This window comes from Seriola lalandi, unplaced genomic scaffold (assembly GCF_002814215.2).
Source record: "Seriola lalandi dorsalis isolate HSWRI2012SDOR001 ecotype SW California unplaced genomic scaffold, Sedor1 jcf7180002054692, whole genome shotgun sequence".
NCBI lineage: Eukaryota > Metazoa > Chordata > Actinopteri > Carangiformes > Carangidae > Seriola > Seriola lalandi.
In genome coordinates this window covers 2,465,361-2,490,272 of record NW_019525245.1, presented here as the reverse complement: position 1 = coordinate 2,490,272, position 24,912 = coordinate 2,465,361, and the positions used below count along the sequence as shown (strand labels likewise).

At 40.1% G+C, this 24,912-nt stretch overlaps 1 protein-coding gene across 2 annotated transcripts in view; it reads right to left on the bottom strand.

Moving 5' to 3' along the window:
* The window catches only part of mdfi (MyoD family inhibitor), a 27,530-nt gene extending 9,958 nt beyond the window's left edge, over positions 1 to 17,572 (bottom strand). The window contains exons 1-3 of one of the 2 annotated variants that reach the window (XM_023423734.2): positions 17,081 to 17,572; positions 15,128 to 15,329; positions 4,428 to 4,565 (exon numbers count right to left, since the gene is read on the bottom strand). In XM_023423734.2, coding sequence (XP_023279502.1) covers positions 4,428 to 4,565; positions 15,128 to 15,278 — 289 coding nt within the window. In that variant the 5' untranslated portion in view covers positions 15,279 to 15,329; positions 17,081 to 17,572. Of the gene's footprint in view, positions 1 to 4,427; positions 4,566 to 15,127; positions 15,330 to 16,234; positions 16,535 to 17,080 lie in introns of those variants that run through there. The other variant, XM_087178607.1, reaches the window with a different exon arrangement.
* Between the last annotated feature and the right edge of the window lie 7,340 nt (positions 17,573 to 24,912).

Sequence of the window (24,912 nt, the reverse complement as noted above, 5' to 3'; positions counted from 1 at the left end):
TGATCTAACAGGTGGGCAAGCCTGAGGTACTGCCTCAACATCAGGTAGGCTCAACTCTGAATTACAGAATGAGTCATCACCTGAAATGATCATAGAAATGCTTCACGTTGTGTTGCCAGTATATGTTGGTCTGTTTCTGCCTCACTGTGAAAGTTTCAAGGTTTTCAAATTCAAACAAATCAAATTCATTTCACAGTATACTAAACCACCTGTAGAGTGTTTACATACAAAAGCCTTAATATGATCAAACTATCTCAGCAGCAGATAGGGTTGACTGATCGCGAGTTGACTGATGTATTCGTGCCTGCACATGTTTTTCAGCAGAGCCTTTTCTAAACCAGAAAAAACACAGATGTGGATGATGTTTAGACTTTTGGATTTTTTGTTTTGTAAATTGCCAAGCACATTTCTTTGTTTTTGTGTTTGCATGAAAACATGAAACATGACAACAACCTGCCCAATATTGGAAGTTCTGGAAAAACTTCTACTTTTCTCTTTGTGTGTGTGTGTGTGTGTGTGTGTGTGTGTGTGTGTGTGTGTGTGTTTTTTCATTCAGAAACACAATTTATTCACTTCAACCCAGCTGTCGGAAAAACACTTAATTCACTTTTTTATTTTTTGCAACATTTGACTCATTTTTGTGAATTTCACCTGACAAATGAATGGAAACAGTGTGCAAATATCTGGATAGAGTTAGGCCTATATTTTGAAGAAAAGAGGAAAAGACAGTCAACATGCAAGAACAACATGACACGCAGCAACACTAATCCCTGAAACCACCTCATCCACCCATGACCCCTGACATAACACAGCCCTACTTTCCATCACGTCACTCAATGTAATCGTTATCTAAGTGATAGCAAATGCAAATTTTTAGTGTTTAAATGCGACCAACAAAGAGATGAAGAGAGTCAGAGAAAGAAAGAAAGTCTGAAGAGAATTAATGCCGAGCAGCAGAGATGGAAAACAGTTTCAGCACAGTGACTGGTCTCTAATTAAAGGCAGTGTCACAATTCTGTTAGATTTCCCATTAACAACACATTGCACACTCCTCCCCTTTGATGACAAGATAATAACAAACAGCTCCACTCAGCATTTCCCTTGCTCACACTTTCATGCCCTCATTCGCACATGCATTAAAAAAAGGAGCTGTCTTCTATTTCCTTTATGCTTACCTCATTTGGTGAAAATTTCTCAAACTGATAAAAATAAACAAAGTGGAAATGTCATAAAAGCTACTGTGATCCTGTCAGTGATGGAATGCATGTGTCATTGTTTCCTTTTGAGTCCAAAAGAGTTGTCAGCGGTTAAACATCTGTGAACATGTGTGTCCTGCTGTGACTGTGACGTCAAAGAATGCAGTGTGGTCATGACATCACTGACAGGGAGCGTGTGCTTGTGTGTGTGTGTGTATGTGTGTGTGTGTGTGTGTGCGCGCGCGTTCGATTCAGGTCATAACAGACACTCACACATGTTAACAGCCTTCTCTGCACATTGTTCTCAGACAGCTTGTCATAGGCCCAGAGCCAGACACATACTGCAGCTCTGATGTCATCACTGCGAGACAGAACATACGGGCTGAAGAATTTTCTGTTTTTGCTTCTGTTTGCTCACCCTCTCACTCACAAACACTCTCACACACACATTCGCAGATGTCACACAGCCATGACCTCACCACAGACCTGAGTCGCAGCTATTTTGTAATGAGCACTCACACTCATTACGTATCCAGAGAAACAGATGATAATTGATTGATCGGTTGCAGATGACACAGACCGTATTTAAACTGCAAGCAGGCTGATAGTGTCTTATAACGGACAAACCAACTCACACTGACAAAAACAAAGCAAAGAGACAGACTTATAATTATGCAGACAGGCTAAGCTGTCTGTGCTCACCTGAGAAAGGGATCAATTTTAGAACTTAACACCGTTTAGTTTGTGGTTCAAGTCCCGTGAACACGTGCGATTGTGGAAGTTGTAGTGGGAGGAAGCTATGGACGAAGGGAGGAGGCACATAAAGGCAAATGGAAAGCCAGTGAGGACTGGTGTGCATGACGGTACATTTTGTCCAACCCTACTGTAGTTGCATAACCCTCCCTGCACAGCATATGGAGCTGGTGGGTTTCATAGATTTTATTGGGATGTAAAATAAAGCTGAGAGAAAGCGAGAACGAGAGAGAGAGAGAGAGAGAGAGAGAGAGAGAAAATCTGACGAAAACCTCTCAGTCTTCCATCCTGGGCCTGAAATAGACACATGCAGCAGACAGGACAGGTAGAGGCACAAACATAGATGGAGACAGCAGACAATTCACACACCTACTCAGCTCAAAACACACTGCATTCACCTACTTATCCATTTCCTGAGTGAACTGCTGGTTTTTCACTTACCGCAAACTAGCTATTATGATGGCGCAGGTTTGTGTGTTTGTGCATGTCACCCGTGGCTGGCCATGGATTCCAGGAAAAACGCTCATTGTTTTCTAACACATGCTTATGCTATATGTCAGCTTACGCAACCTTCCTCTCACCCCTCAGCTCCTCCTTTCATTTATCACTCATTCACATACACCATCCCTCCTTTTCTTTGAATGACAGGAAGGACAGATTTAGGCCACTTTAGAGCATTTAAAATTTTTACTGTGCTTTTGGGTTAGTGGCTAAGCATCGAGACAACGTAGCTACAGTTTTGTGGGTGTCACTATTGTGGAGCTTGGTCTGCTAAGTGAATAAATGACATAGTAGAACTAGTTTAAGAATTAGCTCAAGATTCTATGTATTTCAAAGCAGAGTGAAAGCAAGACAAATATACGTGGTGGGGTAATGACATAGTGTACTTGCGTAACCTTTGGCTTTGATACAGAGGGCTGGAGCGACTGCACATCAAGGAGAGTAAAAGAGAGTCTGTCTCTGGCTGACACACAACCACTAGACTAGTAATATGAGGGAGGGAAATGGGTGGCGGCGGTTGGTGATATAACTCTGGAAGAAGAGAAATTTCAGGTGTTGGACGCTCCTAACCAGCAAATTGAGGTGGAGAGGTGGTGATACACCCAGTGGGGAGCTTAATGATTGGACAGCTGGGGATTTTGGGAAGAAGTTTAGACTTGAAAAACTGGGTGTAAGTAAAGCACACACAGTGTGAGACACAGTCATCTCTCCATCTGTAATTTTCTCACTGCAGTGCCACTGCCAGCAAGCTATTTGATGTTACAACAATTAGAAGCAATATTAGGGTGGATTGGCTAAAAAACTAGTTTCGCAGATGGAATAAACACTGACATCAAATGAAGTGAAAGAAATTCTGGGTCCTGTTACACCAATAAGAAAACCTTGTCCAAAAATGACACAGACGTTTACATTTATAAAGCCCTGATGCTCAACTGCATGATCAGGGGTTCATTTCATTTGTCTGGACAGAGATGTAAGTTTTCTTTTAAAATAATATAATATTTCTGTTTGAAACAGCCATTAACAAACACCATTTCCCACAAGCCGAAGACTGTAAACATGACATGCTTGACTGGAGCCAGCTGAGTGTCTGGGATGGTAGAAGTGGGAGATAAAGGAGAAACAGTTATGGTGATGTATAATATGTGCATTGCTGCGCTGATGGGGGCTGTAGTTTTTATGAATTGAAAAGAAAAAAATTATATTACTTTGTTTAAAATACAAATGACTGAAATTCTAATAGCAATTTCAATTGCTATTACAAAATGGGTATATACTCATTCACTGTATTTTAGAAATTGGCCAGTAAACCCCATAAACACATTTTACTTTTTCAGCGAGGCCAATGAAAGAAATCCTCAACGAGAGGTCGCACTGCGTTTCAGAAGTTAGTGGAAGCTCGCCACGATGTGACATCAGGACTTCGGCTCTCTATTGATCAAATCTGAGACTTTGGGGGGATATATTCTTATTTGACCGATGCCAAGATGTCCAATGAACCTTGAATAATTAAAGGAGACTGAGTAATGGAAGCAAAATCCACAGTGCCAGTCACACTCACCTAGCGTTGTCATGGTGATAGTCTAACAATTCAGTCTCAACAAAGACAGACAGACAGACAGACAGACAGAGAATAAAATGCAGAGGAAAGTGGAAAAGAGGAGGAAAGGTGTGGAGATTTGGGTGCAAACTCTCTTGTGTTCAGAAATCAGAAACTTAACCTACTTAGCTGACAATGTAGATATTTCTGTCTGTGTGTATGATTACCCGACCTATTTCTTCAGGGTGTGCAAATGTATTTGTTAAAGGTCAGGACAATGTGACTCATCAGACCGGTGATCGGTAATGGAAATAAAACTCTCACCAGTTTCTCTGCGAGTGTGTTTCTATGTGTGTGTGCATGTGTGTGTGTGTGTGTGTATTTGTGTGTGTGTTTGTGTGTGTGTGTGTGTGTGTGTGAGGGTGCTATTTACTCACATGTGATACTCTTGCTTGGTGTTGTAAGCTCCGAGTGTGAGAAGCTGCTGTTACAATTGTCTCCATCATTGCTTAGCAGCCTTTCTGGGGTGCCATTTGACCTTAATATGAGGGGCTCAGTATATATGTGGACCACATCTGCAAAACAAACACACAAATACGCAGATACACAGTTAAAAAAACAAAAAACATTAGAGCAGTTGTCTATGAGACCACAATGTTTTATATTTATGTCAAGTTTATTTTGAAGGTCATTCAGGTTCTCAGTTTTCTTTCTTATTATCAGCTATCAGCAGCAAGCTGTTTTCCAACTCATAATAAACTTGTCTACTCCCATGTCATTTCCCATCCACCAGCACTTAATTAATTTAAACTGAGTAGTTGTGCTGACTTCAACAGAGCAGAAGATTTTGTCTGTATGTGTTGGTGTGTGCTCTCTCCTGAACTTGCATCTGGAAGCAGTTAAATCCAACCCCTTGGGAGTGTTTAGGGGTCTATGTGCATGCTTGTGAAACCTGAAATCTGTGTGGGTCTAAGTGTGTGTGCGTGGGATTTGTGTGCGTGGGTGTCTGTTTGTGTTTGAGAGTGTATGTGTGTTTAAAATGAACACATGAGAGGACGTACACATAATATACATACAGTATATACGTCTGGATGTTTTATGTGTTCACCGGTACCACACAGTGCTCTAATGAAGCCGTTATTACTCACACACACACAGACATACATACACACACACTACACAGAGGCCTTCAAAGCAGGCTTGGGCCTCTGAGAGGTGCAGACTCATTCCTGGGCAAATGGGAGCCAGCTGGGTTTGATAAACACACACATACACACACACACACACATGCATGCACACACACAAACCAAACCACGTCCTGTGCGTGGACTCAACACTTCCCGGCTATGTTTATTTACTCTATCCACTCTCGTTCACTTCTCTATCTGTCCTCTCTTTCCTGTCCCCTGCCTCTCATACTCTTCCCCTCCAGTTCACATTCCCTCTTCACTTTTACAGATAAATTCCTTCACATATTTAACATAACTTTGTAGGTTAATGCACACTTTTACAGCTAAATATATAAGGTATCTCAGCTGTAGGAGCTGAATGAATAAGTAAGCACAGTACTTTGGGCAAAGTGAAAGAAAAGACGCAAAATAATAATTCTGTGAAATAAAAAAAAAGAAGTGATTTCAAGAGATGAGCTGAGTAGTTGGTAGAATCTAGATATCTGATTCTGATATTTGTTTGTCCAAATACAACTACTGCACTGACACTGTATTGATGCTTTGGACATGTATCTATACAGCAGTTAGAGAAACACTTATTCAGAAACACATGAGGAGAAGCAAACATGGTACTTATGGAGGTTCAAGCAGGAAAATGAACTCATTAGTACCAACAAGGTGATCATCAGCTGATCTCACTGGATGCTAAATCAAAATGCACCTACAAAATCAATCCACATGCCTGAGCTGTCTACTTATACATTTTTAAATAAAGCTGAAATGTCATCATGTGTATTTTACATACAACTACACTTTGAAGTGAAGTTAGTTTAACTCCTGAAGACAGGACCAATTTCGTTCTGATTTGCTAAGATATCACTGTAGTACTATATTTCAATATCATTAGTAATTGTCTCTTCCTATAATCAAATTATGGTAAAATTCTCATATTGGGACATACCAACTCAAATGTGAGATATTTTTTCTTAATTATTCCTGTAAAATACATACCCAAACAAAATTCTCAAGCACTTGACTGTATCAGCTCAGCATGAGTTTTATTTGTCACAATATTTTCTTTAATATCGAGGAAGATATCATAACATACTATTTGATGAATGAAAATAATATCTGTATGGTAACTAAATAAAAAAACATATTGAGGATTATATATTGAAATTGTGGAGCTTTAATATATCACTAACATGTTGGTAATGTAATTTGTGTTGTATTATTTAGTGTAGCTCAACTGGATAACTCTACAACATCCTCAAGAGTTCCCGGCATCCTCAGCCTCCCTGAAAGACCACTATCTTTATTTTCAGAGAAAACAAAGCATATCAAAACTACTTGGTTATGTAAGGTGGTCTCACCTTAATGAAAAGGACCAGTGTCTTCAGCATCGGAGGATTTGTGTTTGCATTTTGCCTATTTCCATGAGTTTGTGTGTGTATGTGTATATCTGCAGACATTTCTGTGTGGTAGGATTTCTGTGTAATGTTTGAGAAGAGATAAACAAGACCTTCCTGCTCTTCTGTTCTATTAGACCATGGTACACAAAACCCCACACACACATTCCTGTACACAAACACAACATAAATCATATGTACTCCATGTTACCTTCCTATATCTAATACCAGCTCTCTCCACCCACAAACACAAACACAAACACAAACACGCACATATACACACACCCACGCACACACACACACACACAGACGTTTGAGTCTTGCATGTGGAAACCATTTCTAAAGCCCATGTTGTATCCATCAGTCTCAATCAGCTTGCCTCAGATATGAAAGCCACTAGTGAGAATTGTTGCCCTTGACACTGCCGAATGTCTAGTTTGGAGATATGTGTGTGTATTATAAGATTTATGTCATGCAGTATATATGCCTGTCTATTATTATGTATTCACCTCTCCATTCTTATTAGACTTTCTTATAATTAGTTTGGACAAGACTCTGTGTGAAAAACACTACATACAAACATGTGTACTATATGTAACTCCATCCACAGACCCAGGCAGCCAGCCATACATGTTGTCATGTATTTGAAATTATCCACTTAAATATTTAGTTTCTATTTTATATTTATATTTCTCTAATCATTTAATGACTAATCAAGTAACACATCAAGATCAATCAGTTACCTTTAATCACCCATTGTTCTATGCAGCTGGTATCCATTTTATCATAATATTGAGGATGGATCATAAAGAATTAATATTCCACCATGTGCTGGCGGGCAACATATGACTAACGACATTTGGCAGGTTTTTGAAAATACTGAGATCAGTTAATATGATTTAAACAAAAAGCGCCTTAGGTGGCATTTATCGGTTATACTCCTCCTCGTTCTCATGTTGTTTTGTTCTCATACTCTGGAAGCTGCTTTTAGGGGCAATTACATCATTATCAAAGCCACACAACAGCCCACAATAAGCAAACTTCAGGAAAGGAAAGGACTTCTTCAATGTAAAGTCCCATGACTTCACAACAACCATTTCAAGAAGAATCCATTACTACTAGATCTGAGAAATACAGATTTAGTTAAACTAGCAAGACGGCAATTGTGCAAACTCCTTGGAAGTGTGACAAACAATTAAGACATTATCACTGCCCTTGTTGGACAAATTAATGTTACAGATATGCAATAAATACTTATACCTAGTGTCTGAATATCTGTATAACACCTGCACGTTCCCACTGGATATGTGTTCAATCATCTGTTCAGCTGAACCCCTCAATAGTCTGCTATGTATTCTCATTTAGACTTCTGCTGCCCGCAGAGTACTATGGGTTAAAAGTGTGTAGGTCCTGTGACTCAGTCAGAGCTTTCACTCTATAAACGTTCAAAACCACGATTGTTGGAGCTAAACGCATCCCCACCAAACCCCTAGTGCCATCCAAGCAGGCCTTCAACCAACTGTGTGTTGGCATCAGCATCAAACCACCAAACCGCTCGACCTCAGAGCCATTTCTGAGATCTGAGAAAGATGAGCCTCTAATTCAAATCAGACCAGAGCAATCAAGAGCCGCTGAAGAGATCTGGCTGTGTGTTTACACGTGTGGGTGAATACGTGTATTGGTTTGTACATACTTGAGTGTGTATGAGTGTGTGTTTGTGTGTGTGTGTGTGTGTAAGTGTGCTTGTAGTTTGGTGTATGTACACGTGTCAGTGGCCCTAAAGGGGTGATGCAGAGGAATTTCAGTATCCTAGTAAACAAACAGTTAACCATTAAAGCAAAAACATATGGATCACATAGGGCAATGGTTTGCATAAACACAGCACCAACACGCGCGCACACACACACACACACACACACACACACACACACACACACACACACACACACACACACACACACACATCCCAGTTATATGAGCAGGCAAATCATGTGACATATCCTGAATCACCCGAGGCGAAGTGCAGCCTGCTGCTCCTTTGGGTATGATCTCTGAGGGGGAGTGTTGGTTCACAGAGAGCAGGGAGCTGAACTGAGTTTACCTGCTGCCTTTCAAACCACCTCAAGCCTGTCTCTACAGCTTCTATAACTCTCCTTTAGAAGCAACTTCTCAAGGAGTATTAGTGTGTGTTATTGTGTGTACGAAAAGAGGTCTCAGATGTGTACATCCCTTTGGCAAAGACATACAGTACATATGTGCCCTCACCCAATGCTGACAGACATGAGCAAACATCATTCAAAATGCTTGAGATGAGTTACTGAAGTCAATATTTCATCACATAGCAAAAGAATGCTCAGCTGCAACTATGTCTAATGCTGAAAAGTCATGGCTTTGAGCTGCATTGAGCTGCTTTTTGCTTATTGTTAATAAGAAATTTTGCCATTTACTGAGCTCAGGCTCCTGGAAATTGTGAAGGGTAGTTCAATATTTTATGGACTGAATTCTTAATTGATTAATTGTTGTAAGATGAATCATTAATACAAATGATCGTTGCAGTTGCAGCCCTTCTTGATAGCACACTATTCAGAAACACAAAAGAAATGGGTGCGCATATTCACAGCCTGCTGACTCATCTCTAAAAACATAAAGATAAGAGTGTAGAGAAATGGAAAGAAGACACAATGAGATGAGGTGAAGAGCAACTGAGCAGAATAATGTTCAGCAGAGCGGAGTCAGTGGAGACAACGCAGTAGTAGCTCAGTAATGACTGGAACTGATTGAAACCACACATAACCACTGAGGTTCTGATCAGGATGAAGGATAATACAAAGAAAAGAACACACAACTACAGCACTGGTGTGTTTTTTATTTGCATCCCACAGCAAATATACACACCAATACATGCACACACACACACATACACACACACACACACACACACACACACACACACACACACACACAGAAGGGGAAAGAAGAAGCAATTGTTTAGTTGCAATCCAGCCAAAAGTTGAAACCACACACACACACACATACACACACACACACACACACACACACACACACACACACACACACATTGTAGTGAGGGGCTGTGAGAGTGCAGTACTGGAATATGTCCAAAATCAGAGATTATAGCTGCTGAGAGAATGAAGCAGTGTAAGCTCATTAAAGACAAAAACTGTCTGCTGTTGAACAGGCTTAAGGGGAATTTAATTGTGTTACTTTGTCTCTGAAATTCCTCTGGTCCATGGGAAAAATACAGCTGCTTCGCTAACTGAGTGCTATGCTACTGCATGTACCACAAGGAGCCTGAAACATCTAGGTTCCTTAAACATGGACACCGCCGCCAGACATGCAAACATACACTGTGCACTGTGTAACATATGGAAATAAGGACAAACAGGCAAACGGCCATAAACAGTAGAGGATAAACAGAATTCAGTGGGATTTCAGAAGGAGAGCAGCAGAGTTACCAGAGACACATGAATAAATCTGCGAGCTCGAGCTACAGTGACAAATGTATAAAATGCTCTAATGCACACTTACACAGGCTGATATTAAAGGTCCACGTTAGAACTAAAATATTGATATCAGAGTATATGTTGAAACAGTGGACTAATAAATATTTTTATTGGTATGTAGATTGATTTTTAAAAAAAAATAAATTGTATTGTTAAATTGATTGATTGAATATTTCAGAAAACATGATCCGTGGGCGCTACATAGAACTATGTAACACCTCTGCCACAAGTGAAGAACCATAAAATTTGTCATAGCAGTAACTGTACAGTTACAGGCCCCTGGCACAAGTGTCACAGTGAGACAGACAGACATTTTACTTGCTAGTTTGTTCTATCACATGTTGACACTCTCTGTCAACAGTTTATGACATTGGTTATGGAGATTTGGCGACTGTCCTTAAGTAAGAGAGAGAAAGAGAGAGAGTGCGGGCTACCAGAGCAGCAGCAACAGTTTCTCAAATGTTTGCGAGGTGGTGAAGGAAAAAAAAAATCCTCATTTTTGTAGTTCAAATATCCTGTAAAAATGCCTCAAACTGCTCCTAGTTTATTTCAATCTCTGTGAGAAACCAAATTAGACACAAGCCTCAACAAACCTCAGGGACGAAAAAGGGACAAGTAGGCAAATAGCTGCATCTACACTCGGGAGCAAAGAAAGAGAGAGAGGGAGAGAGACAGACAGACAGAGAAAGAGGGAGAGAGAGAAAATAAATGCAGTTCAGACTGTGAATACACAGAGGAATAATTTCAGGAGAGAACAAGGATGAACACACAAATGCTATTTGACATTTAAACCTGTACACACAAGCTATGGAGGCAAAGTATATAGAGAGAACAGCTGAACAATTTGAGGAAAATATCTAATTGAATTTTTTCTGACCAATCCCAGGGTTCTTTTCAACAAGTTCATCAGGGATAAATAAACTTAACGTTTAGGGAAAAGTTGGACATTTCAGGAAATAAGGTTTGAGTTATGTGTCGGACCATTTCATGGCTGATACCAGCAGGTTCTTCCACTGGTTGCCCTGCAACTGGTCCTGGACAAGATAAAACCCCCATAAAACAGCAATTTGTTCTTCTTTCTGTGTGGGTTGATTAGTGATCTAGTCTGCTGCTGACTGTAGCTTCACACTTAGTGTACAGACATGATAGTGTCAAAAATGTCAAACTATTCCTCTAACATAGCAACAATTTTTTTTTCGAATACAATCAAAAGTGGTGTTATAGTGTTATTTTTCTTCTCAGCCCTGAATCCTGGAGGTCCCGGTTCAGAGTATTTGGGCTGATTGAAACATGAAACCAATGATATGATGTGGCCTGAAGTGTAACTGAGAGATTTAAACCACTGTTCACTTTCTGCCCGCTGTTGGTCGTTTACCACTAACGAGCAACCCAAGAGCTACCTGTCTGAATTCGATGTGAGACTACAACTATTGATCTAAAGAAGGACTCCACCACACCACTTTCTTTTTGAGCAGGAAGAAAGAAACATTCTATCCTTTACGTTTTCAGACATGAAAATCATACAGAGTGGTTTTTCTTTCTTGACTCTACCAACTTGGGTGAGCAGTAAAGATTGTCATTTAATTAATCAAACAACACTGTCAAGATTTTAATTTTGTTTGGCCAACTTGCAAAATTAAACATGAATTAGCTACAGCTGCATATAGTTGCTGTCCATATCATTATAGCTAACGAAACCAACAGTCACCAACTATAAATTTCACCTCCTTCATCTTAAGACACTGGTAATGATGCAAGACATAGGCCTACTTAAAATTGTGGTTGTTGCAATTTAAAATTGCTCCCTTTCAATTTGCAATTTTGATGTAAAAACAAATTACAGTTCTGCACTCTCTTATGCAGAGAGTGACAGAAAGAAAGATAAACAGAGACAAGGGCTGAGAAGTGGGGAAAAAAGACAGAGGGAGAGAAAAAATAGAGGGAGAGAGCTTGCCAGTGGTGAAAGAGAATGAGAGTTTGGCATGTGGTGGTAAGAGGCTCCTGAATAAACAGACAGCCCCATTGCGTCTTTATGCCTGAGTGAGAGCAACACTCACACTTGTAATGAATGAGCTGAGCTTTATTCTCTTACAGCAGAAAAGACCCTACTATGGGGTGACAAGGGGGCTACAGCTTTCTCTCTGCTCATCTAGTGCATTTTGATTGGCTGGCTCCCATGCTGATGCTGCCTGGTTGCATTGTCGTAATTAAACCACAGCTTTAGAAACTATCACAGAAATGAATCGATAAGGGAATCAATAAAGAAATGGATCGATAAGCAGAATCGATAATGGCATTGGTATTGGTAAAATCTTATCAATTCAAATCCCTAAATTTTCCCCACAGACAGCTATTATAATAGACATGTCGATGAAACTTTTGACCAAATATCTTGAACTGCATGCAAAGTCATGTCTTTATTTTCTAAGGGTATTTTTAAACCACAAAGATATACAAAAAAAAAATACAGAATTTAGTTGAAATATGTTCCAAAACACAACATCATGTGGAGATACGCTGTCAAAGCCTTCCGTGAACCAGAGTCATTGGCAGAAGTGCAAACCAATCAGAGAAGGCCAAACTCAGGGGAGGGAGCTCTTGGCTCATATCGTGCTCAAGCTAGCTTGATTGAACTTGAATATTACAGCTTTAACATCTGCAAGACCTTCTCAAAGCCTCGGAAAGCTACTTTATGAACATGTTGTCATCTCAGTGTAAAGTCTGGTACAAACTGTTGGGAACTAACCTGGTTCAAGACCTCTGAATCAGCACCCACCACCCACATCTCACATTTCTTTAAATAGGTCTGTCCACTGACATCTGTTTAACACTGGTTAGAGAAACAGTCGACCAGTCAGAGCTTAGACTGTTGGCTTCAGAATAGGGATGCCATCTTTTTTCAATGCTAGCTAGCTACCAAGCTACATTCATGAAAACAGCATAAAAAATGGCAACAAGTATGGATGACACTGACACATAGGTTGACTTCCAAAAATAGCTACTATAGATATACTATAGATATGAAAAACATTCATTTAATTGCTCCTGGCAACAACTACTGCAGCTCCATGTCAACTGAAAATTGATGGGACGGATATGTCATTTGCTACGAGTTGGTTAGGGTAAAACAAAGAACCCCGCTCCCAACAAGAGCTCAGTTAACTCAATGTCAGGCAGAATGAAGTGAAATGAAATGGCAATTCAATCCAATTATCAGGGTCAGGAACAGGAAAAGAGACACTACTGCACATTTGTCATGGGCTGCACAGCTTAGAGTTGAACCAGGAGGAGAAAAAAAATGTCTGACCTTTGTGCTACTTTCATTGGGCATGGTGCCGTTGGTACCTGTTATCAAGTTCTAATAATGCACTCATGGGCAAAAGTTTGTCTCAAGCCTCAGGCAGATCTATGTGCCTGTTGTGTTGTCCCAAAGTCCTGTACTCTGCGGGCTGAGGGATGGGTGAGGGGGTGAAGCAGAGTGCTGAAAGCAGCGCCTTGTTGCCCACAGCGGTAGCCTGACCAATCTTCTCCTCCCCACCCTGGCTCACCTACCTACCCTCAGCCTACACACACACACACACACACACACACACACACACACAAATTAGACCAGTCAGCCAGACAAGCAGTCTAACTTTAGTGGGAGAAGCCACAGTTATACTTTGTGCTGGCTTCCTGAGGAACGAGCACAGGTACAGTCAGCACAGCCACGAGAACATGTTCAGACACAAATCTAAAGTTTAATAACTTCACCGAGGTATTATCATTAAATCTGATGCTGTACTTACACACATCATGGTAAACCGCAATGTACCAGAGGAGAGAGATGTGCGTGTGTGGATTCTATGTTTTTGCACATTTAATACAGTAATCATGATAGATTGGGTCGAGACCTGCCTTTAAAAAAGAAAACAAAATAAATAAAAGAACTCCATCAACCATCGAAGATTTTTGTGGCAGGTTCCCATGCCAACAAGCCACTTAAATCTCTGCACACTTCCCTAACTGTTAACCACACCTACCCTAATTACCCCATAGGACCTGCACTCTGATCTACAGTCAGTGCTGTGTTTCTCACTGAAGCTTAAGAGAACTTGAAGCCTTTTGACTGATTCTGGATGAGTCATTCAGGCCCTGAGTTGGTCCACATTCTCCTGTTCCCGCCCCAGTGTCAGTCAACCCTTACCATGACCAATCACACAAAGGGGAAGGGTCATAGGTTCATTCCCAAATCCCCAGGAGTATCATTGCAACCTTTAAGCGTTCCATAGTGGTGAATTGGTCCTCACCCCTCAGATCGTCCAAGGAGGCACGTCCCCCACACAGACCAATCTCCGATCACCTCAATACACAACTGTTGCGTCTCTCGGTGAGAAGGCCTCTGACCTAATGAATCATTATGACATCTCGTAAAAACACACAATGATTTTTCTAGGAATTAGTGAGAGTTATGATCACAGCCTCTGAGTATACCATTTGTGATTACTAATTCCCAGTCTTTAAACACAACAGAGTCTCAAGACTCTTCCACTTTGGAAAACTAACATCAATCTTTTCACAAAGGCTATTCTTGTTTTTGAGTAAGAAGCTCTCCTATAGCTTGGACAGATATGAAAGTGCTTTGCATACAGCTTCACACACATACTGCCCAACTTCTTACCATAATGAGGTTCACATGCATGAAAGAGCATGGAGAGGTCTTCTTTCTCAGCACTAATCCACTAGTTCCTCTTTTTCACAAGAAATGCCTTAATCTGTTAATAACTACTTTCTGTCTCTCTTTGGAGACAACCACACTTACAGTATATACACACACACACACACACACACACACAACAACAACAGGGGAGGTTTAGTAGAACTTTGAGGTTATAAATGAGAGCCGATTCAAGGCATGTTAAGACCCATCATCACACAGCTGTTTGTAGAATCTTTTGTTCTTCCTCTAAGACACAGTAATGCAAAACTGCTACACACCAAAAGTAGGTGTATGTTTGACTATTTTTCTGCTGTTTCTTGTGAACCTGTTTCCTACCTTCACTTGGACAGGGCTTTAGGTTTGGGCAGCTGTTTGCTTTCTCTGTGGAGGAGGTTGTATGTGAACTTGGTTGCGGAGCTGGTAGACTGGGGTCCCCATCAACAGGTGGCTCTGGGGAGATGGCAGGGTCGCTCCTCTCCTCATCCATGGACGTAGGCCTGGCTCTTATGGCAGGAGGTGGAGGGGCCAAGGAGTGAGCCTGGACCAGAGAGAGGAGATAGGCAAAAATATTATAACAAAGATGATAGCATGGGTCACATGAAAGATTTCTGAAATTCTGAAATTGAGCAACAAGCCAACAGGCCGTGCTTCATAGGGAGAGGTGTAGTCAGTCACGACTTGAACCAGCATGAATCCCTTTCAGCTATTTAAGAATGACTAAAGGAAGAGGCAGAGTGGCTTGCTGCTTGCATGAAACAGTGGTAACACAACGGAAATGCCTAATCATAGCCTTCTTTTTAATTAGGAGTGTTTAAACTCTTTTAACTTATGTTATGCAAATAATAACAACAATGGTAGTATTTATTTATATCTAACATTTCTTAAAGCTCTAAGATGCTTTATTAAAGCAAATCATAATAAATCTTTCAATGAACACTAAAACGTGAAATAAAAAGGCATAGTACATAGCACAGTAACAAAAGAAGAATGGAGAAAAAAGTCAAACAATAAGTAATTAATTAAAAAAACAACAGAAAAAGGGAAGAATAGAGCTGATAAAACACAACAAAACTGGAGCATTCAAACAAAAGCTGGCTAAACACATTGTTGTTCATATTTACAAAACTTTATTTCATAATTCCAATCAACACCACAAGCTGGTTTACAATAAAATATGCATACTGTTTAAAAAGCGAAATCTTGGATTTGAATATTTTAATCAATTTCAGAGTGAAATTGCTTCATTAAATCTCCTGCAACAAGCAGAATAAATAAATATAAATGATAATATAAAATAGCAAAATATATATCATATGTGTAAATCGCTTTATGTAGGCCTAACTCTGAAACAACTCAACAATACAGTTAAGAGTAATATTGAAAATTACTCAGATAATTAGATGATGATGAGATCAAGTAAAAGCAAGAATATGTAATACTTACGGTAAACAATAATAGGCTGTTATTTTTGGCGCATGGCTACAGCTCCATTTCTTGCATTTCTTACTAAATGGTTGCTCGGCGACATATGAACGGGACAACTTTCAGCTAGTCCGCTTTTTAATTTGTCAGGTCGCAGGTGTGTTTTATCCGATATTTTCAAGAGGTTTCGAGCAGCCAATGATAAACGAGCACCGGGAACGTTGTAAAACTCATTAGTAAGACCGTTCAAGTTCACTATGTGGGTCACGTGCCAATGTGTGTTTGGCGTGCGCCTATCTTGCCAAAGCAGCTCAGCTGGACAGCTGTTTGCGCGCTCCCGTGGCTCGCTCACTGCCATCCAAAAGTTTTGACAACCTACAGCTAAAGTTTTGTGAAAAGAAAGGTTAATGGAGCGAAGTTCACCTGAATTCGTGTTTGCTTCATTACTCACTCGATACTCATTAACTCGCTTGCTAGTTTTATTGTAGGTCTACTTTAGAAACGGTAAAAAGCTTTGAGAAGTTTTGAGGATAGAAAAGACACACCGCACACTCAAAAACAGTGCCAAACTTCTGTCCCGAAAACGTACTTGTGCCAGTCTTTTAAAAAACAAAAAGGTCTAACTTAGAAAATAAATTTACGCTGAAATTTAGAACATAGCCACACTAAAAGTCACTGTTTGCTAATAACGGGCATATTCTGTTTACCTTTATTGCAGGTCTATGCCCTGCTTTCCCAAAACGAGTCCCTGCATGCTGAGACCGTCCTCAGCTGCAGAGTGTGGATCCTTTTCTCTGCCTGGATTTATACTGCAGAATAACTCGCTTTGATGTTTGACGACAACAGCTCAGGAAAACAACTTCTTACCTTGTCTCTGGCTGGGACTCGGAGCAGCCGAGGCTTTGGCTAATTCATTCTCTAACCGCTCCAGGTGGACTTCTCGCCCTCCAAGACCTCTCCCGTCCTCTTTCTCTCCACTCTTATCACTTTACACGAACACCAGATCTCCCTTCGACTCATGTAGGTGTCCCAAACTCCCAATTCAATGCATTTTTCTCCAGCGGAGATAGTTTTCTCTCCGCCTCCAAAGTTTCTCTCTCCGGCTCGCCCCGTCCTCCAGCAGACCAGATGTTGGGAAGTTTGTGTGTCTCTGCAGGCAGCTCGTTGACGCTGAATACTTTTTGTCTGCACTGCAGGTTTCCTCACCTTCTATTGCTTTGTTTTGCAAACAAAGTCCAAGTACACCACCTTTCCAAACTTGTTTAAACCCTTAAATTGAACAGTGACCGTCCTTTGCACTCGGTCTCTCCTCTCTCTTTACTCCCACTATACTTGCCTCAGACTTCTGTGCTGCAGCTATTGGACAGGAAACTACAGTCAGCAGTGATTGTGCTTCCTCCAGGCTACAAACTAGTTGGGCTGAACTATACTGTCATATAATTACCCCTTAAACCGAACCAGACACAGCACTAACACAAGCTAGCTTTCATCAGGAACCATATGTTTTGTCATTAATAATATAGTAAAAGAATTGTGAAGAAACCTGTTTATGCAGTATATCAACACTAAGTTTATTGTCACTTGGGAACTGCATTTTAAATCTCCTATAACAGCATAATATATCATGAGACATTATAAAGTGTTACCTTTGCATCTATTTAGATTTTTAGAGCAATGCTGTACTGTATATTAATGATAATACTGAAAACAATGCTTTTAGTAATTAGCTTAATCAAATAATCAAATAATCAAAAATTAAATCTTTAAACCAGAAGCTTGTGTTTAATAAGTTGAAAAGTAGGCCTACCTACATGTATTGGACTCTGACAAGACTATAGTTGACCAAGACTTTGTTTTCCCAGAATAAAGGTCACTGTTTTTAGTTCGCATGCTGCTGTGACTCACTGTGGGAATTGCCTTCATTCAGTCTGGCGTGCATGAGGCACAGGAGGCTATATAAACTGTCCCAGTGCAGGATGAAACTAGCTCATATTGTCAGCAATGAGTCATGATTCCTCCTCATGATGGTAATTGTATTCAAAAGTAATTACAAGTAGCCCTTCAAAGCACACCCCGAACCTTATACCTACATGCCATTAACACCAGCTGGTTATGTTATCCTTTTTAAAAACATAGCTACCATCTTGTCAAAACCATAACCCAACTGGGTATGCACACATCACAACATGTGTATAACAATGTACTGTATTAAATGGCTCCAAGCACATCATTCTGAAACTGTTCATCATGACTGAGTATATAGCAATGATGATATATATATATATGTATATATGTATATATATATATATGTGTGTGTGTGTGTGTGTGTGTGTGTATATACATAAACATCAACACTGAATCAACAAACATCAAAACTTAAGATTGTCTTTCAAATTCTAAAAACCTTATTTAATTTAATACACAGTGGATGTGTTGCAATATCTTTATGTTATCAGGGAGGCAAGGTACTAACATGTGATATATGGATACATTTAAGTGCATACAAATAAAAAATATGCAAGAAGCAGGACAGCTCTGAGCTTCACCCAGGAAAACCTCTATCTATTAAACTCTGACTAGTTGTCAAACTTGTCTTTGTCTTTGCAATTGACCTTTGACAGGCTTAACTCACTAATGCTTGCTACCAGTTTAACCTCTTTTCCAAACTATGTTCAGAGTTTTGTTGTCATGGAATGATGGTTGGTAGATAGATGCAGTTATCTTGAAAAACAATTCCATGAGGTGTTTGTGTCATAGGACCTGATATTTATGTTTTGATACAAGTGGTTACCGGTGAATGTTTCGAAATAGATAAGAAGCCTCAATAAATACAAGCTACTCCAAATATCAAATATCAAAAACATTCCATCTTACGCAGTGTATTTTATTTTGCACTAAGATAAATTAGTATCAGTTAATGGCAGAAATCCAACAATAATGTTACTTGAGCCAAACCTGTCTACCTTCCTTTTAAACTTTTCGCAATAACTTTCCGACAGAGAAAACCGCAACCTATCTCCAACTTTGTCAAGTGTATTATTTAGAACTATTTTTACTCATTGCAAACAATATGACTGGTGAAATAAAACAAACAAAAAAAACCCATAAGAATTAGCTGAGTTTCTTGGGTCACATATAATACAGAAGAATACTGCGACAGACAGGCCTCGTCTACTCATGCCATGTTGACACCTGGAGGTTAGCTGAAGTGTGTGTTTTCTATGATTGATGCTTGAAGGCGTGGCAGGGGCGCGAGGTAATTCACAGCAGCAAAAGGCTTTTGAGACAGGCTTCATTTTCACTAACAACTTGATAACCTCCCATTCAATTTGTGTACAGTCACTCATCCCTAACAGTCAGGCTTTGACACTGAAGTATTTGTAGGATTTGTGCTGTGTGGGGGCTCAGTGTCTGTCTGGGCACGAGGGTCAGAGTTTGTGTAGGCAACAGTAGCATTAGAGAGGTCTTGTTCCAGCAGGGTTTTTTTTTTTTTGTCTGTTTCTTTTTTGGTTTGTGAAAGCAATCGAGACATTCTGTATTTTACTTAGGACTGCGGTTTTACAGTTCAGCAGATCAGACTCACTCTGTGATGAAAATATTATGTTACACATAATTCGCATAGACATGAAATTAAGACAGATTTTAACCAAATCTACCACTGAAAGGAAGTGTGATCGCAAAAACAGCAGCATTTCAAAGTCTCTTTGAGCTAATTCATTTGAACACATTTTGAATAGTTGCCCTCCCTGCTGCTTTTACATGCATAACTTACCAGTCTGCCATTTACTGCAGGGGATTTTTAACACGGTGGGACAAGAGCACTCCCAAATTGTTTAAAATTAAAATTCAGGGTTCATTTCAGCCAATTCACAAGATCACAATGTGTTAAATGTGTTAATGAGGAAATTCTCGCCTTTTATCTGATACCTTCACAACAGAAAGACCCTGCAAAAATAAACCAAATAAAAGCTTCAAAAGACCCTGGAGATTGTTGACATTACATCGTGGCCACATTAAATTCTTGTATGTTTGTACAAGATTCAGTCCCCCCCACCTATCCCAGTGCTGAACAATGAGAGTGGAGAAATTTTCTTGTCATCACCTTCCTGAAGAGCTCATGCTGTCTATCCTCTTACTTCCGTTCATGACTCACACCCCACTTCACCATTCACCGCACCCACAAGGTTCTCTGCAGCAAGCTCTTCTAGCTTTAATTTTTATTTCTTACTTGGTATTTACATAATTATTTAAAAGCTAGTGATTCACAGGTACTCAACGGTAATTTAATCAAACCTTATTTAACGGCTATTTAATGGTTTTTAAACACATTTGTCACAGAGGAGGTGGCTCTGTAAATTTGCTGCTTGCCTTTGTTCTGGTTCTAATTGACGGCTTCCTGTAGAGGTGAACAGGGACACTTTGGATCGTCCAGGGTCTGGCGTACCGAGCAGATGAATATGGCAACATCCTTCCACATTCCTCACTTCCAACAGTGCTATCAAACCGGCTTCCAATTATGAAACAGAGACTGAACGCGCATACACATACAAGTATTTTATTCTGTGTAGAGGGACAGAAATAGCTGCAACTGCAACAGATTATATTTTGCCCTTGATGCTGAACAATAACTGTTCTTTAAAGAAATAGTTTGACATTTTGGGAATATGTGTCTTTCGTTCTTCCCAATATCTTGCCTGGCTCTGTCCAGAGGTAATAAAATCTGTTTACCTGTCATATCTTGTTTGTTTTATTCATGCAAAAATTTAAGGGATTATTTCACAACCAGGATGATGCCAGGCAACCAGCACTCCATTCCAAGTTACTGATCTTAGTGCTTTTAGGTGGATTTTGTTACCTCTGGATAGAGCCAGGCCAGCTCTTTCCCCCCAGTCTTTTTGTTAAGGTGGTTAGTGGTAAGGTTCTAGCAGAGCTGAACTCCACCTTAAAAGTCACTCTTTTTATACAATGGAATGGATTTGTTGTTAGGAGGAGAGGGCCAACATTATATTAAAAAATCAAAACCCACACTTGTGTTTATATTTTGGTGGAATACTATAGTAGAGCTGCAAATTTTGCAAAAATGCCACCACACTGTACCACTATACATCACTCCCTCATGTTACTCTCTGTCACAGCATCTCAAAGGCTGAAGTAAAGCTAAGAGGGAAGTTTTAATGCCTGCTACATACTGTAAGAATTGTCCTCACAAAACCATTTCATGTTTCACTATATTGAAAGCAGTGCTACCTTCCTCCCAGCATGTAGACCTGTTCTTTGTTTGGCTGAGGCCTGTGAGGCTTGAGAGGCTTTCCAGTCCACTAACGCCCAGCAGAGAAAGAACAGGTTGCCTTCTCTAGCCACTCAGCGCTGGACGACTGAGGCGAGAGCTGCTCCACTGCTCCAGGACTTCTGACCAGACTGCAAGAGATGCCACATCCAGACCCAGCCCAGCGTCAGATCGGCAGACAGGGTGGGAGGGGCAGACAGAGGAAATGTGGAGATTGAAAAAGGGTGAGAGTCCAGACAGATGCAGAGAGTGAGAGAGAGAGAGTGAGAGAGTATGTGAGAACAGAGTGTGTTTGTGTGTGTAGGTGTGTGTTCACAGAGAAGTGAAACTGGAGCCACACGCACACAGAGATCTTCAGCTGAGACCGTCTCTGAGTATTATTCTAAACTTTGGACGTTGATTGTTTCAGTGGTTTTGAGCAGGCTGGTGTAACTGGGAGAGTGAGCAAGGGAGAGAGAGGGAGAGAGAGAGAGAGAGAGAGAGAGAGAGAGAGAGAGGAGGGTGAAAATGTGGTTCCAATCACTCACAAAGATGCTTTTGTTCTGTGGCTGGGGCCCTCTCTCTCTCTTTCTCTCTCTCTTTCTCTCTCTCTCTCTCTCTCTCTCTCTGCCACACATGGAGTCTCTGAGTTTCATCCACTTTCCCATCAGCCTTGGCTTCTCAGGGGAGGGTGTAAAGACAGAAAAAGCATACCTGTGAGACACTAACAATAGGAGTCTTTTTTTTTTTTAAACCAGGACAATGACCCAGCATTCATGCAGTACGATGTTACTCTGTAATATCCCATCACGTCAGTGTCATGTTGGCACCTTTTACTTTAGGTTTGCATTGCAAAGTCTTCCTTCTGTCTCTGCCTTCCAGAGCCGATGATTACTTAGCTGTATTATCTTAGTTTTTTTAATACTTGTTGGTTCAATTCAAAGCATTTTGGTGTGATAACCCTAACCCAGATCAAAACAGATTGTTGCTTTGTACACAGTTCATTAATGCAATTAGTGCTGAAACAATTAATGATTGTTTAATCAATTAGTCAGTCAACAGTAAATTAATCACATCTATAATAATCAATGAGCAATTTAAGCCCATTTTTTCATGCAAAAATGCCAAACATTCACTGATGAATCAACTGTTATATATATATATATATATATATATATAAATACATTTTTTTACAAATAAATGAAGAATGAACTTTTTCTGTCATTTTTAAGACTAAATAATTAACCTTAATAATCTCGACTCTAGACCCCAGGCCCTCTTTTATTATAAAAGCTCAAATTACATACTTTGTTACAACACTGTTTAATTAAGGTGATAAAAACAAGTTAACCATGATACTCAATTAATTTGACCAGAATTGCTTATGAACATGATTTTGAACTGATGACATGTTTCAGAGATCCAGTAAACAAAATTACAGAAATAAAGTGGATTTTCATAAACTCTATATCTGTGATTGGTGTTGACAGTACTTTTTATGCAGCAAAAATGCCCATCTAACATCCCAAATAAGTTCATTTTGTATTTCTCTCATTGGAGTTTGTTTGTTAGACGTCTAACAGGAAGTTATGCCTTGCAATTATTATTAATATATTCTAAGGTGCCCCAAGCAAAGAGACCAACAAAACACCTGCTTTGAAGCTTTTTAGTCCATAGAATCATTTTATCAGTTGTATTACTCTTTAGTTGGGACATGCTGCAACTCTCAGTAGGAGAGAAAGTGTTCATCATTGATTCCTATCCCTGATAGAGTTAAGTCGTCCACATCCATTTCTGTCATGAGGTGGAATTACTGTACTGTGTTATTTTGCTTATATGCTGTCTTTAAAGGTGGTTTAAGTAATATTTCCCCCTTTTCTTCTTTTACTTTTTCTTCTTCTTCTTCCTCTTCTTCTTCGTTGTTCATATTGTTATAGTATGAAATGCACAGTGGGCCTTCAGTGCATCAGGCCACACTGAGTGTTAAATTATATCAATGCCTGGATGTTTACTTGTAGCCTACAATAGTAAATTTGAACGTAGACAGAAGAGAAAGAGAGAGAGTCTCAGCTCATTAGACTGAATAAGCAAATCCATGTGGACGCACGCAGCCACAGACACGGAGGGGAAGAAGGGAGAGGGAGGATGACAGAGTGAGTGAACGAGGGAGAGACGGAGAGAGATGTCAGCATGGCTCTCGGTAAATTTATTTTGTGACTCATAGGGTCTGCCTGGACCTCAGTGCTCTCCAAGCTGCTGGGACTAGCAGCCCTCCATACCCACCTACACACCCAATCACACACACACACGAATATTGATTTTAGCATCACAAGCCCATGCACATGCACAAGGAACAGATACACATCCATGTGTGCAAATCCTTTTTCAGACACATAAACGAGACTGCAAACATACATTACACTCTCATGTACACACACGCACACACACACACACACCTAACGCTTACTCTGTCCAGATGAGCATTAAGAAATATATTCATAGCTTCGGCCTCAAGTTTATGCCAAACATTACTGTGCCACGCCAAGAATAACCTCTTTGTGTGTTGCTCTGCACCCTGGCTCACCTTGTACAAGTATATGGTACTAAGTTTCTGCTTAGTATTCATGATGTGCGCATGCCAGTGAGTGTGTGTTTCTGTATGTGTGCTCGTGTGTGCATGTGTGCTTGTGTGTCTGTAATAGGCTTAGGATGGGGTCTCTCCCAGAACCAAATGTCACAGGGATTTAAGCGTCAAGAGTGAGTTTCCTCCCAGCTGACTAACGGAGAAGTTCGCTAAAAGCACAAGATTAAACAAAGTTTCAACTTTCCAAAAGACAACCAGCCAGTTTCCATTTTTTCTTCCTATGGCAACACATCCACGATGCAGCGCAGAGGTTTAAAGATATGCTGTAGGGCATGCACCAAACCTGCAAGGAAGACAGAGACAGGTGAGGAAGGAGTAGGAAAAATGGAGGATGAGAATGAACAAAAAGTACAGATAGGTGAGAAAAACTAGTTTTTATACAGCATCTACAGTGAATTCAGAAAGTGTTCAGCCACCTTCAGTTTTTTCACATTGTGTTATGTTGAAACCTTATGCTTTTTAATGATTTTTTGCAAATTCATTAAAAAGAAGAAACTGAAATATCAAATTGGCATAAGTATTCAGACCATTTGCTATGACACTTGGAATTTAGGTCAGGTGACTCCCATTTCTCTCAAGGGCCTTCTCCCCTGATTGCTCAGTTTGTCTCGGTTGTTTCAAACGTCTTCCATGCAAGAATTATGGAGGCCACTGTGCTCTTGGGAACCTTCAAAATAGGAAAAAATTGAAGGGCTATGAACATTTTCTGATTGCACTGTTTTCTATTAATCTAATGAGACGTCAGCCACCTGTTTTCTTCTTATACTCCACCTCACAGGGTGTACAGGT